The 17,966-nt window shown below is 63.3% G+C and overlaps 1 protein-coding gene across 1 annotated transcript in view; it reads right to left on the reverse strand.

Annotated features, from left to right (window-relative positions):
* Positions 1 to 746: 746 nt before the first annotated feature.
* The window catches only part of CASZ1 (castor zinc finger 1), a 51,424-nt gene continuing 34,204 nt past the window's right edge, over positions 747 to 17,966 (reverse strand). The window contains exons 7-19 of the mRNA XM_062193086.1: positions 17,626 to 17,790; positions 16,591 to 16,763; positions 15,496 to 16,328; positions 13,215 to 13,350; positions 12,952 to 13,015; positions 11,586 to 11,740; positions 11,350 to 11,472; positions 10,150 to 10,488; positions 8,583 to 8,781; positions 6,165 to 6,336; positions 4,416 to 4,567; positions 4,197 to 4,338; positions 747 to 1,885 (exon numbers count right to left, since the gene is read on the reverse strand). Of these exons, the coding sequence (XP_062049070.1) occupies positions 747 to 1,885; positions 4,197 to 4,338; positions 4,416 to 4,567; positions 6,165 to 6,336; positions 8,583 to 8,781; positions 10,150 to 10,488; positions 11,350 to 11,472; positions 11,586 to 11,740; positions 12,952 to 13,015; positions 13,215 to 13,350; positions 15,496 to 16,328; positions 16,591 to 16,763; positions 17,626 to 17,790 (3,792 nt within the window). The remainder of the gene's footprint in view (positions 1,886 to 4,196; positions 4,339 to 4,415; positions 4,568 to 6,164; positions 6,337 to 8,582; positions 8,782 to 10,149; positions 10,489 to 11,349; positions 11,473 to 11,585; positions 11,741 to 12,951; positions 13,016 to 13,214; positions 13,351 to 15,495; positions 16,329 to 16,590; positions 16,764 to 17,625; positions 17,791 to 17,966) is intronic.

Raw genomic sequence — 17,966 nt, forward strand, 5'->3', positions numbered from 1 at the left:
GTCCTTGTCTGGCGTCTAGAAAATTCAAGTGAGAAGTCGGCTCCCGCAGCCCGGTCCACGCAGCGCGGACGCCGCCGGCTGCTAAGGCCTCGGGGGCGGGGCCTCGGCTCCCCCCGGCCGCACCGGCCGCGCTCGCCCCTCTGCTCGTCACATAGATTTTTCCTTTTTGTTCTACGTAGAATAATAACCTTTGCAGGAAAAATACTGTACAGCTTTCTGGGGTGTGTGTGTGTGTCCCCGGAGCGCGGACGCCCCAGCAGGCGCGTCCTGTCCCGCGCGGGTCCCTGGGGCGGAGGCCGGGGCCTGGCGGCGCCGAGCTGGGCTCGCTGCTGCGTGCAGGAGAGATCCCGGGGGTCCGCGCCCCGGGCGGGGGAGAGGAGGGGCTGCAGGTGCCCGCCCGCCGCCGCCGGCCCAGCCCTGAGCGAGGAGGACCCCGCGGGCGCGCCCCCAGCCCTCCCCTGACGAGAGCACCTTCTGTTTCCCTGAAGACGACCCCGGGGCTCCAGCCAGGGCGGGGCCCGCGCGCAGCCCCGGAGCGCCCCCGCCTCTGTCCTGAGCCGGACTCGGGGTCCGGAAGCACCGGCGGGGCAGCCGGGTGCACGCGGATCTGCACAGAGGGAAGCTTCGCGTATAAATAGCATTTCTTTTAAAAAAATCAATGACAACGGGGATCGGGAATCGTCAGGAGGCAGGAGCCCGAGCCGGGCCTGGGGGCACGCGCGGCCCGGCCGGGGCGGTGGGCGCCGCTAGGGCGAGGCGGCGGCGGCGGGGGGCGCGGGGCCGGGGCCGCCCAGGGCCGCGAGCGCCGGGGTCCGCGCGCCCGCCCCGGCCCCGGCCCCGGCCCCCGGCCCGGCCCCCGCCTCCGGCAGCGACTCCTCCGAGTCGGTGCGCAGCTCCTCGTCGTCGTCGTCCTCGTCGTCGTCGTCCTCATCGTCGTCGTCGTCCTCGTCGTCGTCCTCGTCCTCGGCCTCCTCCTCGGGCAGCGCCAGCTCCTCCTCCTCGTCCTCCTGGGAGGACTCCCCGGGGCCGGGCGCGGCGGCGGGGCCCGGGGCGGCGGGGCCCGGGGCGGCGGGGCCGGGGGCGGCGGCGGCGGCCGGGCCGGGGTCGCCTGCGTCGCCCAGCGCCAGCCCCAGGCCGGCGGCCGCCGTCTGCAGGAAGAGCAGCGAGCCCGGCTCGGCGGCCAGCGAGAGCGCGCCGTCCAGGCCGCCGGGCGCGCCGGGCGCGGGGCCGTCGGCGCCGGGCTCGCCGCGCTCCTGCTTGTCGTGCCGGCGCTTGTGCGAGTCCATCTGCGACATGCCCACCACGGCGTGGCGGCAGCCGGGGAAGGTGCAGTGGAAGTGCGAGCACTTGAGCTTGTACTTGCACTCGGCCGCGGCGCAGTCGGCGCTCGAGCTGAACTGGCGGAAGCCGGCGGCGCTGATCACGTCCTGCTTGCCGTGGTGCTTGCGGTGCGCCGTGACCTTGGTGCTGTCGGTGCAGCGGAAGCGGCAGCGCAGGCAGTGGAAGTGCGTGCTGGCGCCCGAGAACGGGCAGTCGGCGAAGTGGCAGCGCAGCGACGCCTTGAAGCGCTTGAAGTCGTCCAGCACCAGGTTGTCCACGCGGTCGTGGTGTTGCGCGTGCTTGTACATGTGCGTGCGCCCGCAGAACTTGTAGCCGCAGTTCTCGCGCGTGCAGTGGTAGTGGGTGACCTTGAGCGAGAACTGGCAGGCCGCGTCCTTGCAGTCCTCGTACAGGTCGAAGCGCCGGAAGCCCTCCAGCATCATGCCCTCGTCCAGCATCTTGCGCGAGGCCGCCGTCTTCCTCCGCTTGCCGAATGGCGACATGTCCTCGATGATCCAGAACCGCTTCTTGGCGCCCGAGGCGGCCGGCATGGAGATGGTGTTCCCTGGGGAGGGCGGCGAGGTCAGTGCGGGGCGCCCGCGGCCGCACGGGGCCCAGTCCCCGGGCCTCCGCTTCCCGCCAACAGCCACGGAGGCTCGGGCAGGCTTTCCTGCCCCCCCCAGGCCCTGGGGGCACGCCAGCTGCTTCCGGGCCAGTCTGGGGGGACAGCGAGGCCGCGGCCGCGCTAATTGGAGCAGCGGGGGGACCGTCGGCCTGGCCGGGTGTAATTACCCGAGTTGGCCCCAGGCCAGGAGCCATCAAACCGACTTCTAACGAAAACGAAGGCTGGCATCCGCCCGGGACTTGCCCCTCGGCACAGAGCTGCCAGCGCCCCGGGCGGGCAGGGGCCCATCTGATGCCAGGGGTCCTCTCAGGTCTCCTTGGGGGTCTGCCTGCCGGGGCCTGAGGTACCTCTGGGAGCTGAACAGCAGGAAGGCGCTACGCCCGCTCCACTCCGAGTCTCCTGCCTGGCCGGGACCCCAGCGGCTCGGCGGAGGGGTGGCGCCCACCTGTGCCCACTGCAGCCCCGGGCCACGTTCCTGGACTCAGCTGCCAGGGGTCTTTCCCCCCTTCTGCATGCCCCGGCAGGACCACAGCTGCACGGGCTGGGGATGGGAAAGGGGCAGCTGCTCCTGCCTCCCCCCCCCCCCAAAAAAAAAGAGCCTCAGGCCCAGCTGCACCTGGGTGGGGCACCTCCTCCAGGCACCGATGCCCACAGAGCTGCCCCTCTGCCCCCACATGGCTGCACTCCCATGGGGGCAACAGGCCCAGTCGCCCACCCTCGGCACAGGAAGAGAACCCAGGACTGCGATGGGGTGAGGGTGCCCAGGCAAGGGGCAGGGGCCCGGACATCCAGGGCCGTGAGCACGTGCTTGGGTCAGAGGTCACGGGGCTGTGTCCGGCTGAGGTCCCGGGGTGGGGACCTTCTGCCCTGCTCACCGCTTAACCCTGGGCCTGGCACAGCGCCTGTGCTGAGTGAACCCAGAGGGACAGAGCTGCAGTGCAGGCTGCGCCCAGGAGGGAGAGGCCTGGCCCCCTCTGGGGCTTGAGACAGCAGTGGGTTCCTCTCTGGGCTCAGCTCCTGGGGGGCGGGGTTCAGGCCCTGGCACCAGCAAACCTTCCCAAGAACATGTCTCCCCCTGGTGCCAGGTCCCAGGTGAGCTCCTGGGAGCAGAAGGGATAGGCTGTGCCCTGCCCAGGCTGAGGAGGGCGGGACTTCCCCCGACCAGTGCCGGGCAGCCAGCAGGAGTCTGGAGGGCACGGCGCGGCCACTCTGGGCTCGGGAGCGTTGCTGAGCCGGGGCAGATCTCTGGCTGGGGCTGAGCCGGAGCCACCAGGACCTGTCCTCTGGACAAGGACCTGGCTTTCTGGTCTCGGGGGCGCTTGGTGGGTGCAGGGGGCCCTGCCTGACAGCCAAGGGTCGGTAGGGGGTGACAGGCACAGTGGGAGGGCGTGTGCGAATTACCTGCAGCGTCCTGCACTAGGGGGACATCACTTTTGACTGGAGTTGGAGTTGGAGTGGCAGTGATGGGCGGGAAGCTGGGCGGGCTGCTGACGGGGTGGGCCAGGCCCCGGCTGGCTCCGAGAGTGGCACCGAGCAGAGAGTATGAGAGACAGGACGGAGAGAAGAGGCAGGGGAGGGAGGGAGGGGGCGGCCGGAGCACAGCCGCTGAGGATGGAGCCCCGCGGGCAGCCTCGTCACCAGCGGCAGCAGGAGGAGGAAGAGGAGGAGGAGGAGGAGCCGCGCAGCCTGGAGAGGGTGGAAAAAAGTAGAAAAAAAAAAAAAAAAGAAAACCAAAAAAAGAACAAACAAAAAGAACCAAAATGAGAAACCCAATGGCAGAAGCAAGTATGACATGAACATATGTGGACAGATGAGCAGACAGAATGTGACAAGAAGTGGGGGCAGGAGGGGCGGGAGGAGAGAGAGGCCTCGGAGGCAGGGAGCTCAGGGGGGCGGCCAGGTGTGCTGAGCAGTGCCTGCAGCAGAGCCCGGTAGGCACGAGCCGCTCCGGGGCCCAGGGACCGAGCAAGGCTGGGCCCCCACTCGCCTGCCCCCTGGCTGGGGGCTGCGCTGCTTCGCTCTGTAGCTGTCAGTGAGGACAAGCCCAGGGCCTGTCCTGGGACCTGGAGCGGAGGGCAGAGTGCTGGGGAGGTGGCCTCAAGGACTTGCGACCCACCGACCTGCTCGTCCACCGCACACCAGCCTGTCCTCCTTGGCGGCGGCCTGGGCCATGAGCCCTGTCCCAGACAGAGCCGGCAGGGCTGGGCCTGGGGCTCAGGGCTGGCCGGGCCCGGCGCTGCCTGCTGCTCACCTGCCGCGGTGCTCTCGTTGCCCACGGGGGTACTGGAGCAGCTCCGATCCATGGTGGACGACTCGGAGGACACGGCGCCCGGGCTGCAGCCGGTGTAATCCATGTACTCATCTGTCTCAGTGTCCAGCAGGCTTGGGGGGCCCTGGGAAGAAGTGGGGGGTGCTACGGAAGCTGCCCGGAGACGAGGGGGGCACGGGCGAGCGGGGAGGGGCTGCCCACCTGCGAGGGGGGCACGCGATCGAAGTTCTTCCCCAGCATCCTCCGCATGTGCTTCCGGGCGTGCGAGGTCATCTGGTGCTTGAGGAGGAAGGAGAACTGGCAGCCCTCCCGGATGCAGTGGAAGTGACTGTTGACCTGGTTGTACTTGCAGCCTGTGGACACAGCCCCGGCCAGCCTGAGTCTCCCGGCCCCCGGGTGTCGGGCCCCCTTCTGGGCCTGGGGGACCTGTGGCCAGCCCGGAAAGGGCCTTCCAGAACGCCGAGGCGAGGTGCATTCCCATGGGGCGGGAGGAGGGGTCCTAGAGCAGCCCTCTTCCAGGCTGCGCAAGCCTTGGGCTCCACCCTGGCTCATCACACAGCGGGGCGGGGGGCGGGGGCGGGGGCGGGGGGAGTGGCAGGTGGGCTGGTCCCGTCTCTGCCCTGGACATGGAGAGGCCCACAGCTCCCAGTCCACCAGGTCAGCCACCTCCTCTGGGGAGACACAGCGGGGCGGGGGCGGGGGCGGGGGGAGTGGCAGGTGGGCTGGTCCCGTCTCTGCCCTGGACATGGAGAGGCCCACAGCTCCCAGTCCACCAGGTCAGCCACCTCCTCTGGGGAGACCGTTGTGATGGCTGCAGGCCTGCTGGCCTTCTGCCTGCCTCCCAACCCCCTCTGCCTTGCTCTGGGCTGAGCACAAACAGAGCAGGGGGGGGGGGGGACTGAAACAGGATCGGCCAAGGGCAGGTGAAGGCCTGCCCGTTGCCATGGCACCTGCGTTGGCCAGGTGTCTTCTCTCATCCCTCAGCCCCCCAGCTTTGTTTGGCCTCAGCTGCCACCCAAAACACCCAAAGTTTGAGTAAATAAAGGCGACTGCAGAACACCCTGACATCTGTCAACCGAGCCAGGGACAGCAGAGGCCACGAGCGTGGACACCTGTTGTCACGGTCACCAGCCCTCCCTGGCCGTGAGTCCTCTTTGGATTAATACGTGAAGGGAAGGTTTCCCTCCTTGTCTGGCAGCTGACTTGGAGTGTCTCTGCCTTCACCCAAGAAAGAGCCAGACCGCAGCAGCCAGCGGCCCCTCCCCGGCTCCCCCACGGCCCTGCCACACGAGCACCAGGCCCCCCCAGGCCCTTCCTGCGACCCAGGCGCCATGGAGGGCCTGCGGGCTCTCAGCCACCCTCCTGCTTCTGGCCTGCTCCTAAGGGGGCTTCCTTGCCCCTGGCCCATAAACACGTGGCTGGTTCTGCAGCCCCCTCCCTGCAAGCGTCCCTAGCAACCTCTGGCCCACACACAGGAGGCGTAGCTGAGCCCACCAGACCCCCAGCATTTGACGGGAGCCTCGAAACGCCACGAAATCTTAGCCGTCACTGCCGCTGTCACCCCCTGCAGTAGAATGGCGCCCAGGACACAGACGTGTTGACTGAATGAATGAACCAACACTCAGAATTCAAGTCCCAGAGAGCCCAGGGCAAGGGACGTCAGGAGCCTTAAGACCCGGGCTGCAAGTCTCCCAAAAAGGAAGGGGAGCGGCACTCAGCCAACACTGAGGATGAGACCTTGGGTCACGTGGCGGGTAGGGGGACTCCCCCAGGTCACCCTTGCCCTTCCTCCTGGGCTGTTTGGGTTTTGACTTGGACAAGCTGGACAATGCCTGGCCTGTGACATCATTAACGAACTGTGGAGCCGGATGTGGGAGGCAGGGGGTGGGTACTGGGACAGGAGGGCCTCAGGCGCCAGGGCCAGGTCCTGCCACCCACCCGCCTTCCTACCTAGCCGGCCGCACTCCTCCCGCTTGGTGAAGTATTTGAACCCGTTGGCTGCCCGCCGCTCGGCTTTCTCGTGCTTCTTGATGTGCCAGGGCAGCTTGGTGGTGATGTTGGTCACAAAGTAGCAGCCCGTCCGCAGGCAGTGGTAGTGCCCGCGCATCCGGAACTCGCAGTGCTGGGGGAAGGCCGGGGGGTGCCATTGTTAGGACAGGGTGGCCGCTGAGAGCTCCTGGCACCCAGGCCTCAGGGCTGCCCCAGACCCTGCACGTACATTCTCCCAAGCTCAGAATCAGGAATCAAAATTGTGTCAAGAAGGATACTGCACACGCTCACGCGCACCATGTCCCCTTCTTCCTTTCTCAAAACATCTTACCTGGTACCCTGGCAATCCCTCTCTAATCCCACACCCAGACCAGAAATCACCAATCTCTTTTAGTACCTAGCCAGGCATCACTGATCTATCCCAGCACTCCTCTCTCTAATATACCCAGACCTGGGCAGACATCACTGATCTATCCCAGCACTCCTCTCTGTAATACACCCAGACAGACCTGGGCAGACATCACTGATCTACCCCAGCACTCCTCTCTCTAATACACCCAGACAGTCCTGGGCAGACATCACTGATCTATCCCAGCACTCCTCTCTCTAATACACCCAGACAGTCCTGGGCAGACATCACTGATCTATCCCAGCACTCCTCTCTGTAATACACCCAGACAGACCTGGGCAGACATCACTGATCTATCCCAGCACTGCTCTCTGTAATACACCCAGACAGTCCTGGGCAGACATCACTGATCTATCCCAGCACTCCGCTCTGTAATACACCCAGACAGACCTGGGCAGACATCACTGATCTATCCCAGCACTCCTCTCTCTAATACACCCAGACAGACCTGGGCAGACATCACTGATCTATCCCAGCACTCCTCTCTGTAATGCACCCAGACAGACCTGGGCAGACATCACTGATCTATCCCAGCACTCCTCTCTCTAATATACCCAGACAGTCCTGGGCAGACATCACTGATCTATCCCAGCACTCCTCTCTCTAATATACCCAGACAGTCCTGGGCAGACATCACTGATCTATCCCAGCACTCCTCTCTCTAATACGCCCAGACAGTCCTGGGCAGACATCACTGATCTACCCCAGCACTCCTCTCTGTAATACACCCAGACAGTCCTGGGCAGACATCACTGATCTATCCCAGCACTCCGCTCTGTAATACACCCAGACAGACCTGGGCAGACATCACTGATCTATCCCAGCACTCCTCTCTCTAATACGCCCAGAAAGTCCTGGGCAGACATCACTGATCTATCCCAGCACTCCTCTCTCTAATACACCCAGACAGACCTGGGCAGACATCACTGATCTATCCCAGCACTCCTCTCTGTAATGCACCCAGACAGACCTGGGCAGACATCACTGATCTATCCCAGCACTCCTCTCTCTAATATACCCAGACAGTCCTGGGCAGACATCACTGATCTATCCCAGCACTCCTCTCTCTAATATACCCAGACCTGGGCAGACATCACTGATCTATCCCAGCACTCCTCTCTCTAATACACCCAGACAGTCCTGGGCAGACATCACTGATCTATCCCAGCACTCCTCTCTCTAATACACCCAGACAGTTCTGGGCAGACATCACTGATCTATCCCAGCACTCCTCTCTGTAATATACCCAGTCAGACCTGGGCAGACATCACTGATCTATCCCAGCACTCCTCTCTCTAATACGCCCAGACAGTCCTGGGCAGACATCACTGATCTACCCCAGCACTCCTCTCTGTAATACACCCAGACAGTCCTGGGCAGACATCACTGATCTATCCCAGCACTCCTCTCTGTAATATACCCAGACCTGGGCAGACATCACTGATCTATCCCAGCACTCCTCTCTGTAATACACCCAGACAGACCGGGGAAGACATCACTAATCTATCCCAGCACTCCTCTCTGTTCCCGAATCAAGCTCCAGCTCCATCTCAGGCAGCCCCGGTTAGCTCTGCCAGTAGGCCATCAAGGGTGAACCCCATCTACTCTTCTTGCTTGGGCGTGGTCAGTCCTGGCTATGATTCTGTTCAATGGTCCTATTTTAAAATTCTAAGCCTCTGGGGAAAGGGGAACATGGCTAGTTTCAGAATGGGAGATGTCGCCAAGTGCACAGTGGCTGCCCGGCACTCAGTTGCCACATGGGGCTGGGAATGAAATGACAGACCTCACCACTGCAGCACCATCTGAACGCTACCCAGGGGCCTCTGGGATCCAGGGGCAGATAGCATCCTTCCAGACTGGGTGGTGACTAACTTAAAAAGATGTCAACCTTGGAGGCTCTGCTGGGGAGCTCGCCCTGGGCCCTGCGCCACCCCTCGCTCCCAGCCCAGCCCCCCTCCCCCCACACTGACCTGGTTGGGACAGAGACACTGCAAGGAGTAGTAAGCAAACTGGTCTCGCACGTTCACTAGGTTGTTGTTGGGGTTGATGTGGTCGAGGCAGTGGGATTCGGCTTTGCCGGAGGTCTTACACACGTACTTGCAGTTCCCAAAGAGACAGTGGAAGTGGAACTTGTTGGCGTATTTGCAGTCGGTGGCAAGGCACGGATCACTGGAAGGAAACCACAGCCCAGAAGGTCATTGGCATTCCCAGGCCCACCCCCCAGTGCCCCAATTCTGCTGGTGCTGGGGTCACTCCCCGGCCCCAGTGGTGCAATCAAGAGGCTGCTCTCCTGCTCAACAGGATGATTCAGTCAGAGGACACTACACATCCCAGCATGCCTTCCGGCCTCTTTTAGGTGCTCCGCATGGTGCCCAAGGATTGCGGCATCCTGGGTGCAGAGCATTGCATGCTGGGACATGTAGTTTCCACGGCCACACCTCAGGATTACAGATAAGGATGGCTGCAATAACTTCTTGGATATGATGGTGCTGCCAGTCCTGGAAGGGTGCCAGGGAGGGCCTGGCTGGCACGGCACAGCACTGCCTTGGATGGGGCTGACTGGCACACTGCAGATGGGTGGGCAGCCCTATCGGGAGGCTCAGCAGGTGGGAATATGTGCCTGGTATCAGCTCCTGCTGCTGCTCTCAGGGCCAGCTGGGGCCTGTGGCACTCACCCCCTCGGAGAACCAGACCAGAGGAGTGGAGAGAAGTGCTGGGCCAACCCCTTACGGCTGGCCTGCCTGGGATGCTGGCAGGGCCCGCAGCCCCTCCCAAGGCTGCCGAGGGGTGCGGGGGGGACTCGGGGCTCCAGCCTTTGGCAGCTCTGCAGACCAGCCCCACCCCTCCCCCCAGCGGAAGTACAGTGAGGGCCAGGACACTAAGGGGGCTGCCATGTCGGGGTGGAGGATGAGGGAGGGACGTGGGGGAGGGACCGAGAGGAGCGCTGGTCCCCTTCCCGCCGTGGGCCCGGCCCCAGGTGCTCAGAGAGGACAGCTGCCACTCAGGCGGTATAAATAATCCAATTTATTACTTTTATTGAGAACAGGAAGCCGCACACATACAGAGTCACCGTTCTCGCCGCAAGGAGCCACCACCATCCAGTGAGGAAGGTCTCTTCCAGCCCTCAGAGCGCAGAGCCCTGTGCCGTGGGCGCAGGCCTGGGGGCGCCTGGCCCCCGTGTCCCCACCTGTGACTCAGCTGTGGACGCAAGCCACAGGAGGAGGCCAACAGGCCTGCAGGGAGCCAGGGCCCTGAGGACCACCCACGCCGGTCCTTGTAGGATCACCACCAGCCCAGCGGGAACAGCGGCCACCACTGCCACCGCCCGGACCCCGCCGGCCTGCTCCGGGAATGGGCAGTGAGCTGTGAGTGGCAGCATCTTTGGCTAGAAGGACATCACCCAATGGCTGTGTCCCCGCGAGGCTGGTGGCAGCCGCACTAACTGCGGGGTGAGCAGCAGGCCCTCGGCTGCCCTCACTAGCACCTACTCCCGACACGCAGGGGGACGCGGGACTCCCGGCTCATCGAGGGACTCACTTCTCCTGGAACTGGAGGAATCCGGGTTTGACCTGGGGCTTGGCGTTCTCTAGAGAAGTCGTTGCCAAGGGCGACGCGGGCAGGTGAGGCACTGACGCTGGAATCTGAGGCATCTGGGGTATGGTGGAAGCCAGCTGCTTCCAGGCAAGCAGGGTGGGGGTGGAGGGCACCGAGGCGGGGCTGGGAGCGGGCCCCTCCAGGGAGGACACCGGGGCTGTGCTGACCGGAGGTGCCGGAGGGGGCGAAGGGGCCAAGGGAGGTTTGGTCTCAGCAGCCGAGGCCGGGAAGGGAGCCTCTGCGTTGCCCTTTGCTGCTCCTCCCTCTGTCCGGAAGTGGAAGCTGTGAGGGGCAGAAGACGGGGTCTCAGGTGCTAGTCAAGGGGAGCCTGAGCAGGCTGGCCCTCCCCTGGCCACGCCTCCCATGCCCCAGCACAAGCCCAGGGGCCAGGGCCTCACAGGGATGACCTGAGGTTACACTATTGTGCCTTTGGGTGTGAACGTGGGCTCCTGGCTGGGTTTCCTACTGTGTGTGTCTGTGTGTGTAACTGTGTGTGTGTCTGTATCTGTGTCTGTATGTGTCTGTGTATCTGTGTGTGTCTGTGTGTGTGTCTGTATCTGTGTGTCTCTGTGTGTGTGTGTCTGTGTGTATCTATGTGTGTCTGTGTATGTCTGTATCCCTGTGTGTGTCTCTGTGTGTGTCTGTATGTAGCGGCAAGCCCTGCTGCATGGAGGCCCTTCCTTCTAGAACCTGCTCTGAGGCTGGGAAGGACTCTCAGCACTCGTGAGATGTCCGTTTCAGTAAGTTCTGAGTTCAAGTGTCAGCAGGTGGTTGGGCTTGCGTTTTTTTTACCGCAAAGGGCCGGCTTACAAATTAACCGCACTGTTTTCAGGTGAAAGAGAAGCCAAAGATGTGACAGCATAGCTTGGAAAGGCCTTCACCTAGGGCGCCCACCCCAGCCTGCTCTGGCTCACGGCTCCACCTGGACCCACAGCTGGAGCGGGTGGGACCTGGGCAGGGGCCTGAGACGCCGGCCTGAGGGCATGGCAGGAGGCTGCGAGACCTGCCCTTTGTCCACCCACGGGGAGGTGTCCCTGGGCCCCACCTGGCAGGGCACTAGGGGCCTGGGCAGCCCCAGCTCCCACCGCACCCAGCCCCAGGGCAGCCTGGGCCGCAGATGGGTCCCTGAGGACCCCCACTCACTTTGCATGCTTGATAGCCCCGTCCAGGGTGCTGAAGAGAGCGCCGCACTCCTCCACCACGCAGTGGAAGTGAGCCTTGTGGAGGAAGTCGCACTGGGCGTCGCAGAAGTCCTTGGTACCAAACCTAGCCAGAGCAGCCGGTCAGTGAGAGCGCAGCCGGGGGCGCTGGCCACCAGGAGGGGCGGGCACAGTGGGCCGTGGGGCTCTCCCCGCCCGACCCCCAGGCCGGCCCCTCACCTGCGCAGGTACACCTTCCAGGGCTCTGACAACCTCTCCTGCGCCAGGGCCTTCACGGCCTTGCCCAGGAAGGGCGAGGGCTCCGCCGTGGGGCTCCCCTCTGCTTCTGTCTTGATGTTCAACAGGCTGCCGAGGCCGGGGTTGCCCTGAGACATCTGCGGGGACAGAAGCTGAGTGTGGGGCAGGGTCGGGGGCTGGGGCCGCGCACACGTCTGCCTGGGGAGGCGCGGCAGCGCTGGGCCACTCAGTCCTCTTGGGACCGACCTCAGCCCTGCGGTGCTGGGAGCCGAGAATGCGGCCCCACGGCCCTTGGCTGTGGCTCCAGAAGGGCGTCTTTGAGTGGCCGTGGCTGTGGCCTGGGGGTGGGGGTGCAAGGCCTCCTTGGGCTCCTGCACACAAACCCGCGCTGCCGGGGTCCATCGCTCAGGCTGGGGCCGCGACTCAGGGCGCGCGCTGCAGCCCTCTTGCCCCAGACTTTGCGGCTCCCTGGTTATTTTCCTGCCAGAAGGTTTTCAAAAGGAGGAGGAGGAGGAGGGCTGGGGGGACCCCAGGAACTCCTTGAGAACAAGAGAAGACACACAAAGGAGGAGCAGGGCGGGAGGCTCCCGGGGAAGATCAAGACAGGCTGGCTGCAGCGGGGTGGGAGGGGAGCCCTGGGCATGGGTGGGGGGTGTAGGGGGCAGGGGGCAGGGGCTGAGAGCGAGAGAGCAGGCAGGAGCGGAGGTGGCAGGGCAGCCAGGGGCAGCCGGAGGCTGCTGTCCCGCCAAGTGCCCAGGCAGGACCCCCGCCCCGTGAGGTCGGGCCCAGGCCCGGCTCCCTGTACAACCGTCACTTGTGTAGGGTAACCAAATTAATCTTGCTGTAGTCAAATTTATCATGTGAAGGGGAAAAATATATTTGAGATGATGTATAATTTACAGAGACCCTGCATTATTTAAAATAAATATTCCAGTGCGACCTCTCCGGAAGGCGTCCGACACCATTACTCAACCCGCTCCCACTTTAGCTCCCCCGCCCCCACCCCTTCTTAAACAAACAAAAAATAGATAAAATAAATAAATAAAATTAATAACTAAGAGCGAGAAGAAGTTAGAGGGCTCAGGAAAAGCTTCTGGAGCCCTCCATCTGAAGGGAAAAAAAAGGTGTCAGAGGCTGGGATATATTTCTGCAGCCAGTTCATTAAATTAATTTGTAAGCAGTGGCTCTGAAATTATATCCGATGAAAAATGGCCTCAAAATTTAAATGGTACAAACTCATCTTATTAGAGGGAAAACATTAAAAAACAAACACCTCCCCCCCCAAGCCCCCAGCACAGCTTTAATTTCTCTGGGTGGGGAATGGGAGGCGAGTGATGGATGTTCTTACCTTATTCATAAGCGAGGATAAAAGAGATGAATTTGCCGGGACTGCGTGGCCATTTGATTCATTACTGGAACACACAAACCAGGGGGCTCTAGCTCAGCCATGGGCGGAGGATGGGACAGCCCCCAGAGGGTCCGGCCCTCCCAGCCCGCCCTGGGCACCCATCCGGCCTTGCTGGGCGGGCTGGGCCCTGGCCGCCCCTCTGGGGTCCAGCTCGGAGGGTGTCGCGCAGGGAGCCTCCTCCTGGGGGCCAGGCCTCGCCTCACCTGGGCTCCTTCACAGCCAGGTCTCGACTGCGGTCCTGGGAGGCCTCGTGGGGGCCCAGGGCGCCAGGGTTCTCACCGGGCTCCTGCTTCACCTGGGCCGGGGGGAACCTGGCGGGGGCGGCCTGCTGCCCGCTTCCTACAGGGGGAGGGGAGGGGAGAGGGGGTCAGAGGGGCACAGGCCACAGTGGTCCCCCCCTCCTGGCAGCAGGGCCGGGGAGGCCTGACTGGCGGTCAGCGAATCCCCCCGCTGACGTGATTGCCTGCGACGCGTACCCCTGTGTGGCGATTCTTCAAGTGATAATTATTGCAAAATTATGTCAAAGTTGTCCTGGCTCAGGGCCTCCTGGAGGAGAAGGGGGGGAGGCTGGGGAGGGGGTTGGGGCGGGGGCGGGGGCCCTTCATTTTCTCCACCAACTGTCACAGTCAATTTGTGGGGCTGCCGCTTAGGCTTTTATTAAAGACTCTGTTAATGCTGAGGCAAAGTGGCAGCTCTGGACTGGGAGCGGCCCCTCCGTGGTCCCCGGCCCGCTGTTGCCGGGGCGACGGCCCCGCCGCACTGAGCATGCCCGGGAAGGGCATCTGCTGTGTCAGGGCTATCGGAGCTGACGGCCAATCAGGGCGGTTCAAACTGTGTGACCTCGGCCGTCAAGCTGTCCAGGGCAGGGCCGAGAGGCCAGCCGGCCAGCCGGGCTGGGTCCGAGGGAGAGCTGGGCGGGAAGGGGCCGCAGAGCAGGGGCAGGAGAAGTTGCTGACAGGAACGTGTCCACTGAGCCTTCCCCCACAATCCCCAAGTGACTGAAATATTAATTTGCCCCAAGGCGCTACAGCTGACAGAGAGCTGCTTCACAGACAGCAAGTGGCATTTTATTAAAAAGTAAAGGAAAAAGGCCCCCTCCCCTTGACCTTTCTTTTGGGGGAAGGAGAGTTTTCTGAGGAAAAGATAGCACTTGACAGTCTGGCCGTCGCGCCCAGTGTGGCCTGGAATGGGCCCCTGCCCTGCTAGCCAGCCGCAGCCGGGGCAGGACCCCTCCCCTACTGGGAATGCAGGCCGGTTGCTCCCACTGGGACCACTGGGGACCTGAGAGTTGGTCCACACCCAGCAGCTCCCAGAAGTCACCTGCCGAGGTCCCCTTGCCCCGCATTGGCTGCCCTCCGGGAGGTCTCAGCAGAGGCCAGGCTGGGCTGCAGAGACCCTCGGTCTTGGCTGGTTCCCAGACAGTCTCCAAGGAGGCAGAGCATCCAGGCCCAGGGGCCAGACTCTGGGCCACATCTCCATCACTTCCTAGCTAGGTGCCTGGGGACAGATGTCCCCGTAGCTCCATCAGCACCACAGGACAAGCTTCTGTCTGTGGTCCTGCTGGCTCATGCCTGGCTCCCAGTGAGACCAGCAGGCTGCTCCCATCGGTGGTTGTTGAATGAATGAAACAAGCCACATCCCAGACAGGACCTGACCTCTTCACAATGATCTGACCAATACTGATTACCCAGTCCAGGAAAGAGACGGGAGGGAGGGAAAAGGAAAAATCCCCGCCACCAAATAAATAAATAAAAACAAAAATAAATAAATACAGGAAAGGAAGGAGAGAGGGAGAGAAGGAACTGCCCCTCCCCCCCCGCCCCAGGAGCCCAGGTGAATACAAAGACGTGACTGGTCTCCCCTCCCCCACAACCGCTGGCCAGGTGTTCCTATTTAAAACCAAAGTAATGATAGTTAAGATCCAGTTTCCCTGTTGCACCAGCTGGCTTTAAGTGTTCAGTAGCTGTGTGTGGCTAGCGGTTGCCAGGCCGCACTGTGCAGACCAGGTTTGTATCACTCCTATGGGGGGACAGCGTGGAGTGGCCTTTGGTCTCGACAGGCGTCCAGGTGGGAGGCACAGCCACCCTGCCGTGAGCTGGACTCCTGGCCCTGCCAGGTCAGCTGGAGAGGCCCTAGGGAAGGGCGAGCCGGGGCTCGGGAGGCCCTCGCCAGTGACATGAAGGTAGGAGGACGGGGAGGGATCTGCAGTTGTCCCCGGATGCACAGGCACCCCTTACTGCCCCCACTTCACCGATGGGGAACAAGAGCTGCTGGGGGGCAGGCAGACCAGAACAAGGGGCCCCAAAGAAAAAACAAACAGGATGGAGGCAGAGACCAGCCAAGAGGGGGTGCTGGTGGACAGGAGACTCGGGTGTGGGGACCAGACAGACACCCTCTGCCAACAGCCCCCTGCTCTGCTCTGCTCCCCGGGGCCACTGGGGTTCAGAAGGCACGTGCTTCCTGGGCGGGGCCCAGCCTGCTCACCTGGGTCAAAGGTGGCAGAGGGCTTGAGGGCGGCCGCAGCCAGTCTGGCCATCATGGGTGAGATGAGGCCCTTGCTCGCAGAGATCCTCTCCATGATGGAGGCCGGGGGCACTGGGACAGAGCTGGCAGCCCCCGGGGCCGAGTCTGCAGCTCCGGAGGCCCCCAGAGCAGGTGTGTCAGGGGCGGCTGAGGCTGCGGCCCCCGACGACATGGCACCCAGGAGGCCAGGAGCACCGGCGGGCAGGGAGGCACTGCCACGGCCAGGCAGGAGAGGGAAGTAGGGTGCTGCGGAGGGCAGGCCAGAGTTGGAGAGGGCCAGGGCCAGGGGGATGGAGCCAGGCAAGCCCTGGGGCAGCAGCCCTGAGATCTTGCTGCTGGGAGGCTTGGTGGCACCCGGCGCAGCCTCGGCCGCGGAGGCCAGGGGCGCGGCGGGCTGCTGGCTGGTGGGGGAGGCGCTGAGGCTGGAGTTCTTGCTGCTCAGGGCAGAGAAGTCGACCAGGTCGTCGTTGCTGGACTCCTCGTGCTCCGTGTCCTTGGCGCCCAGCAGCGAGGGCGGCAGCCCCAGCACGCCCGAGGAGCGGATGTGCCGGCGCTCGTGCTTCCGCTTGTGCGAGGTCATCTGGCTGGTGGAGGTGAAGGTGAAGCCGCAGCCGGCGCGGATGCAGTGGAAGTGGTTGGTGGCCTTGCTGTACATGCAGCCCTCGTACTTGCACTCCTCGTACTTGTAGAACTTCTTGAAGCCGTCCTTAGCGTAGGCATCGTCCTTGATGTGGTAGCTCTTGTGCTTCTCGATGTCACACTTGTTCTTGAAGGTGAAAGTACAGCCGGGGCGCCTGCACAGGACATCGTGAGCCTGTCACGGGGCCTCAGGGGACCCAGCGGAGGCGCCGCCCTGTGTCCCCCCGCCATGGCCCTGGGAGGGATGGAGTCCGGGATGGAAGACCCAGGCTGGTCTCTGGGCAGCCCCCTCCCCTGTCCCTACTCCCGTGGAGGAGGCAGGGCCCTGAGCCGTCCCGTGCGCGTGCTTCCTGCCTCTGTTCCTTCTCCAGGCCGGGAGGTGCCCCCAGCCCTCAGCCCCGGCCAGGCCCTGCTTACCTGCAGTGGAAGTGTGTGGTCTTCTGCCCGTAGAACTGGCAGTCGGCTGAGCCACAGTCCTCGGTGGCTCGGAAGCGCTGGAAGCCATCATTGATGAGCTGGGTGTTCTTCTTGTGGAAGTTCTCGTGGGTCATCACGTCCGAGGTGCTCGTGTACACCTTGTTACAGCCCACCTGCAGGGGCCAGAACGCAGTCAGCGCAATGGACATGCCGGGCCAAGTCAGAGCTGTTGGATGCAGCTGGGGCCACGGGAGAGCTTCACACCTCAGCCTGGGGGTCTTGGGAGGTGGCCACAAGCACCAAGGTGGAAAGCCTCAAACCACCACCCAGGCTCCCCAGGAGAGGCCGTGCTGAGGGCTGGGCTTTGCTCATGGACCCCGGACACGTCAGCCCAGCTGAGGGAGCTGTGCTCTGCATGAGCTGGTTTGGTGTCCCAGAGTGCGGCCCGACCTCTAAACCCTCCAGCTGGACAGGGGCTGGACCCTGGAGGTCACCTTTAGCCTGGGGACTTCCTTAGTGGATGGTTCCTTGGCCCGGGGCCCTCCCACCCCACCGCCGCCGGGCCAGGCAGGCAACGTTGCCATATTGAGTAAAAAGTGGTGGAATCTGAACACTCGTGAAGGCGGCCCGTGCCAGCGTCTGCACCATCTCAGAGCCCGGAGGGCGGCCCCCCTCTCCCCGTGGCCCAGGTTGTTTCAGAGAGGCCATAACAACCCCTGCCAAATACCGGGGGGAGGCACGGCGGCTGCTATTGCAACCCCAAGTCGCTCCTCCTAGGCCTGACACCTTGAAAAAGCCCAGACTCAGTGTGGCATTAAAACAAAGAATTAAACAAAAACCTCCTCAGGAATCATCTGCAATGCTGCTCTTGGTGGTAAAGCCTGAAAAATGTCGGTCTGTATAAACAGCTCGCTGAATTTCACCCACACCAAGTATGGCCATGGGGAAGGCCCCGCCCTGGGCCCACCAGACACGGCCCACGTGCGCGCCCCCGCCGCTCCGCCGGCTGGCCGGCTGGCCGGGGGGCAGAGGCACCTGCATGCAGTGGTAGTGGGTGCTCTTCCCGTTCAGGTGGCAGCCATGGTAGTACACGCTGCAGTCGTCCAGCGGGCTGAAGCGCATGAAGCCGTGCTGCAGGGAGTTGTCGCGCTTCTTGTGCATGTTGTAGTGCCGGATCACGTCCTGCTTACTCGTGAACCTCTGCCAGGAGACACCGCCGAGTTGGCAGGAGCCTGCCCCCGCCCCCCCCGCCCACCGTGCCAAGTGCGCCTGGGCCGGGTGGTGGCCCCTGTGCCCTCAGGTCACTCTATAAATAACTTGGTCAGGGTTGTGGCAGCAGAGGCTGCCCAAGGCCAGTTCCCAGCACACTGGCCCTC

The sequence above is a fragment of the Lepus europaeus genome, chromosome 5, assembly GCF_033115175.1.
Source record: "Lepus europaeus isolate LE1 chromosome 5, mLepTim1.pri, whole genome shotgun sequence".
NCBI lineage: Eukaryota > Metazoa > Chordata > Mammalia > Lagomorpha > Leporidae > Lepus > Lepus europaeus.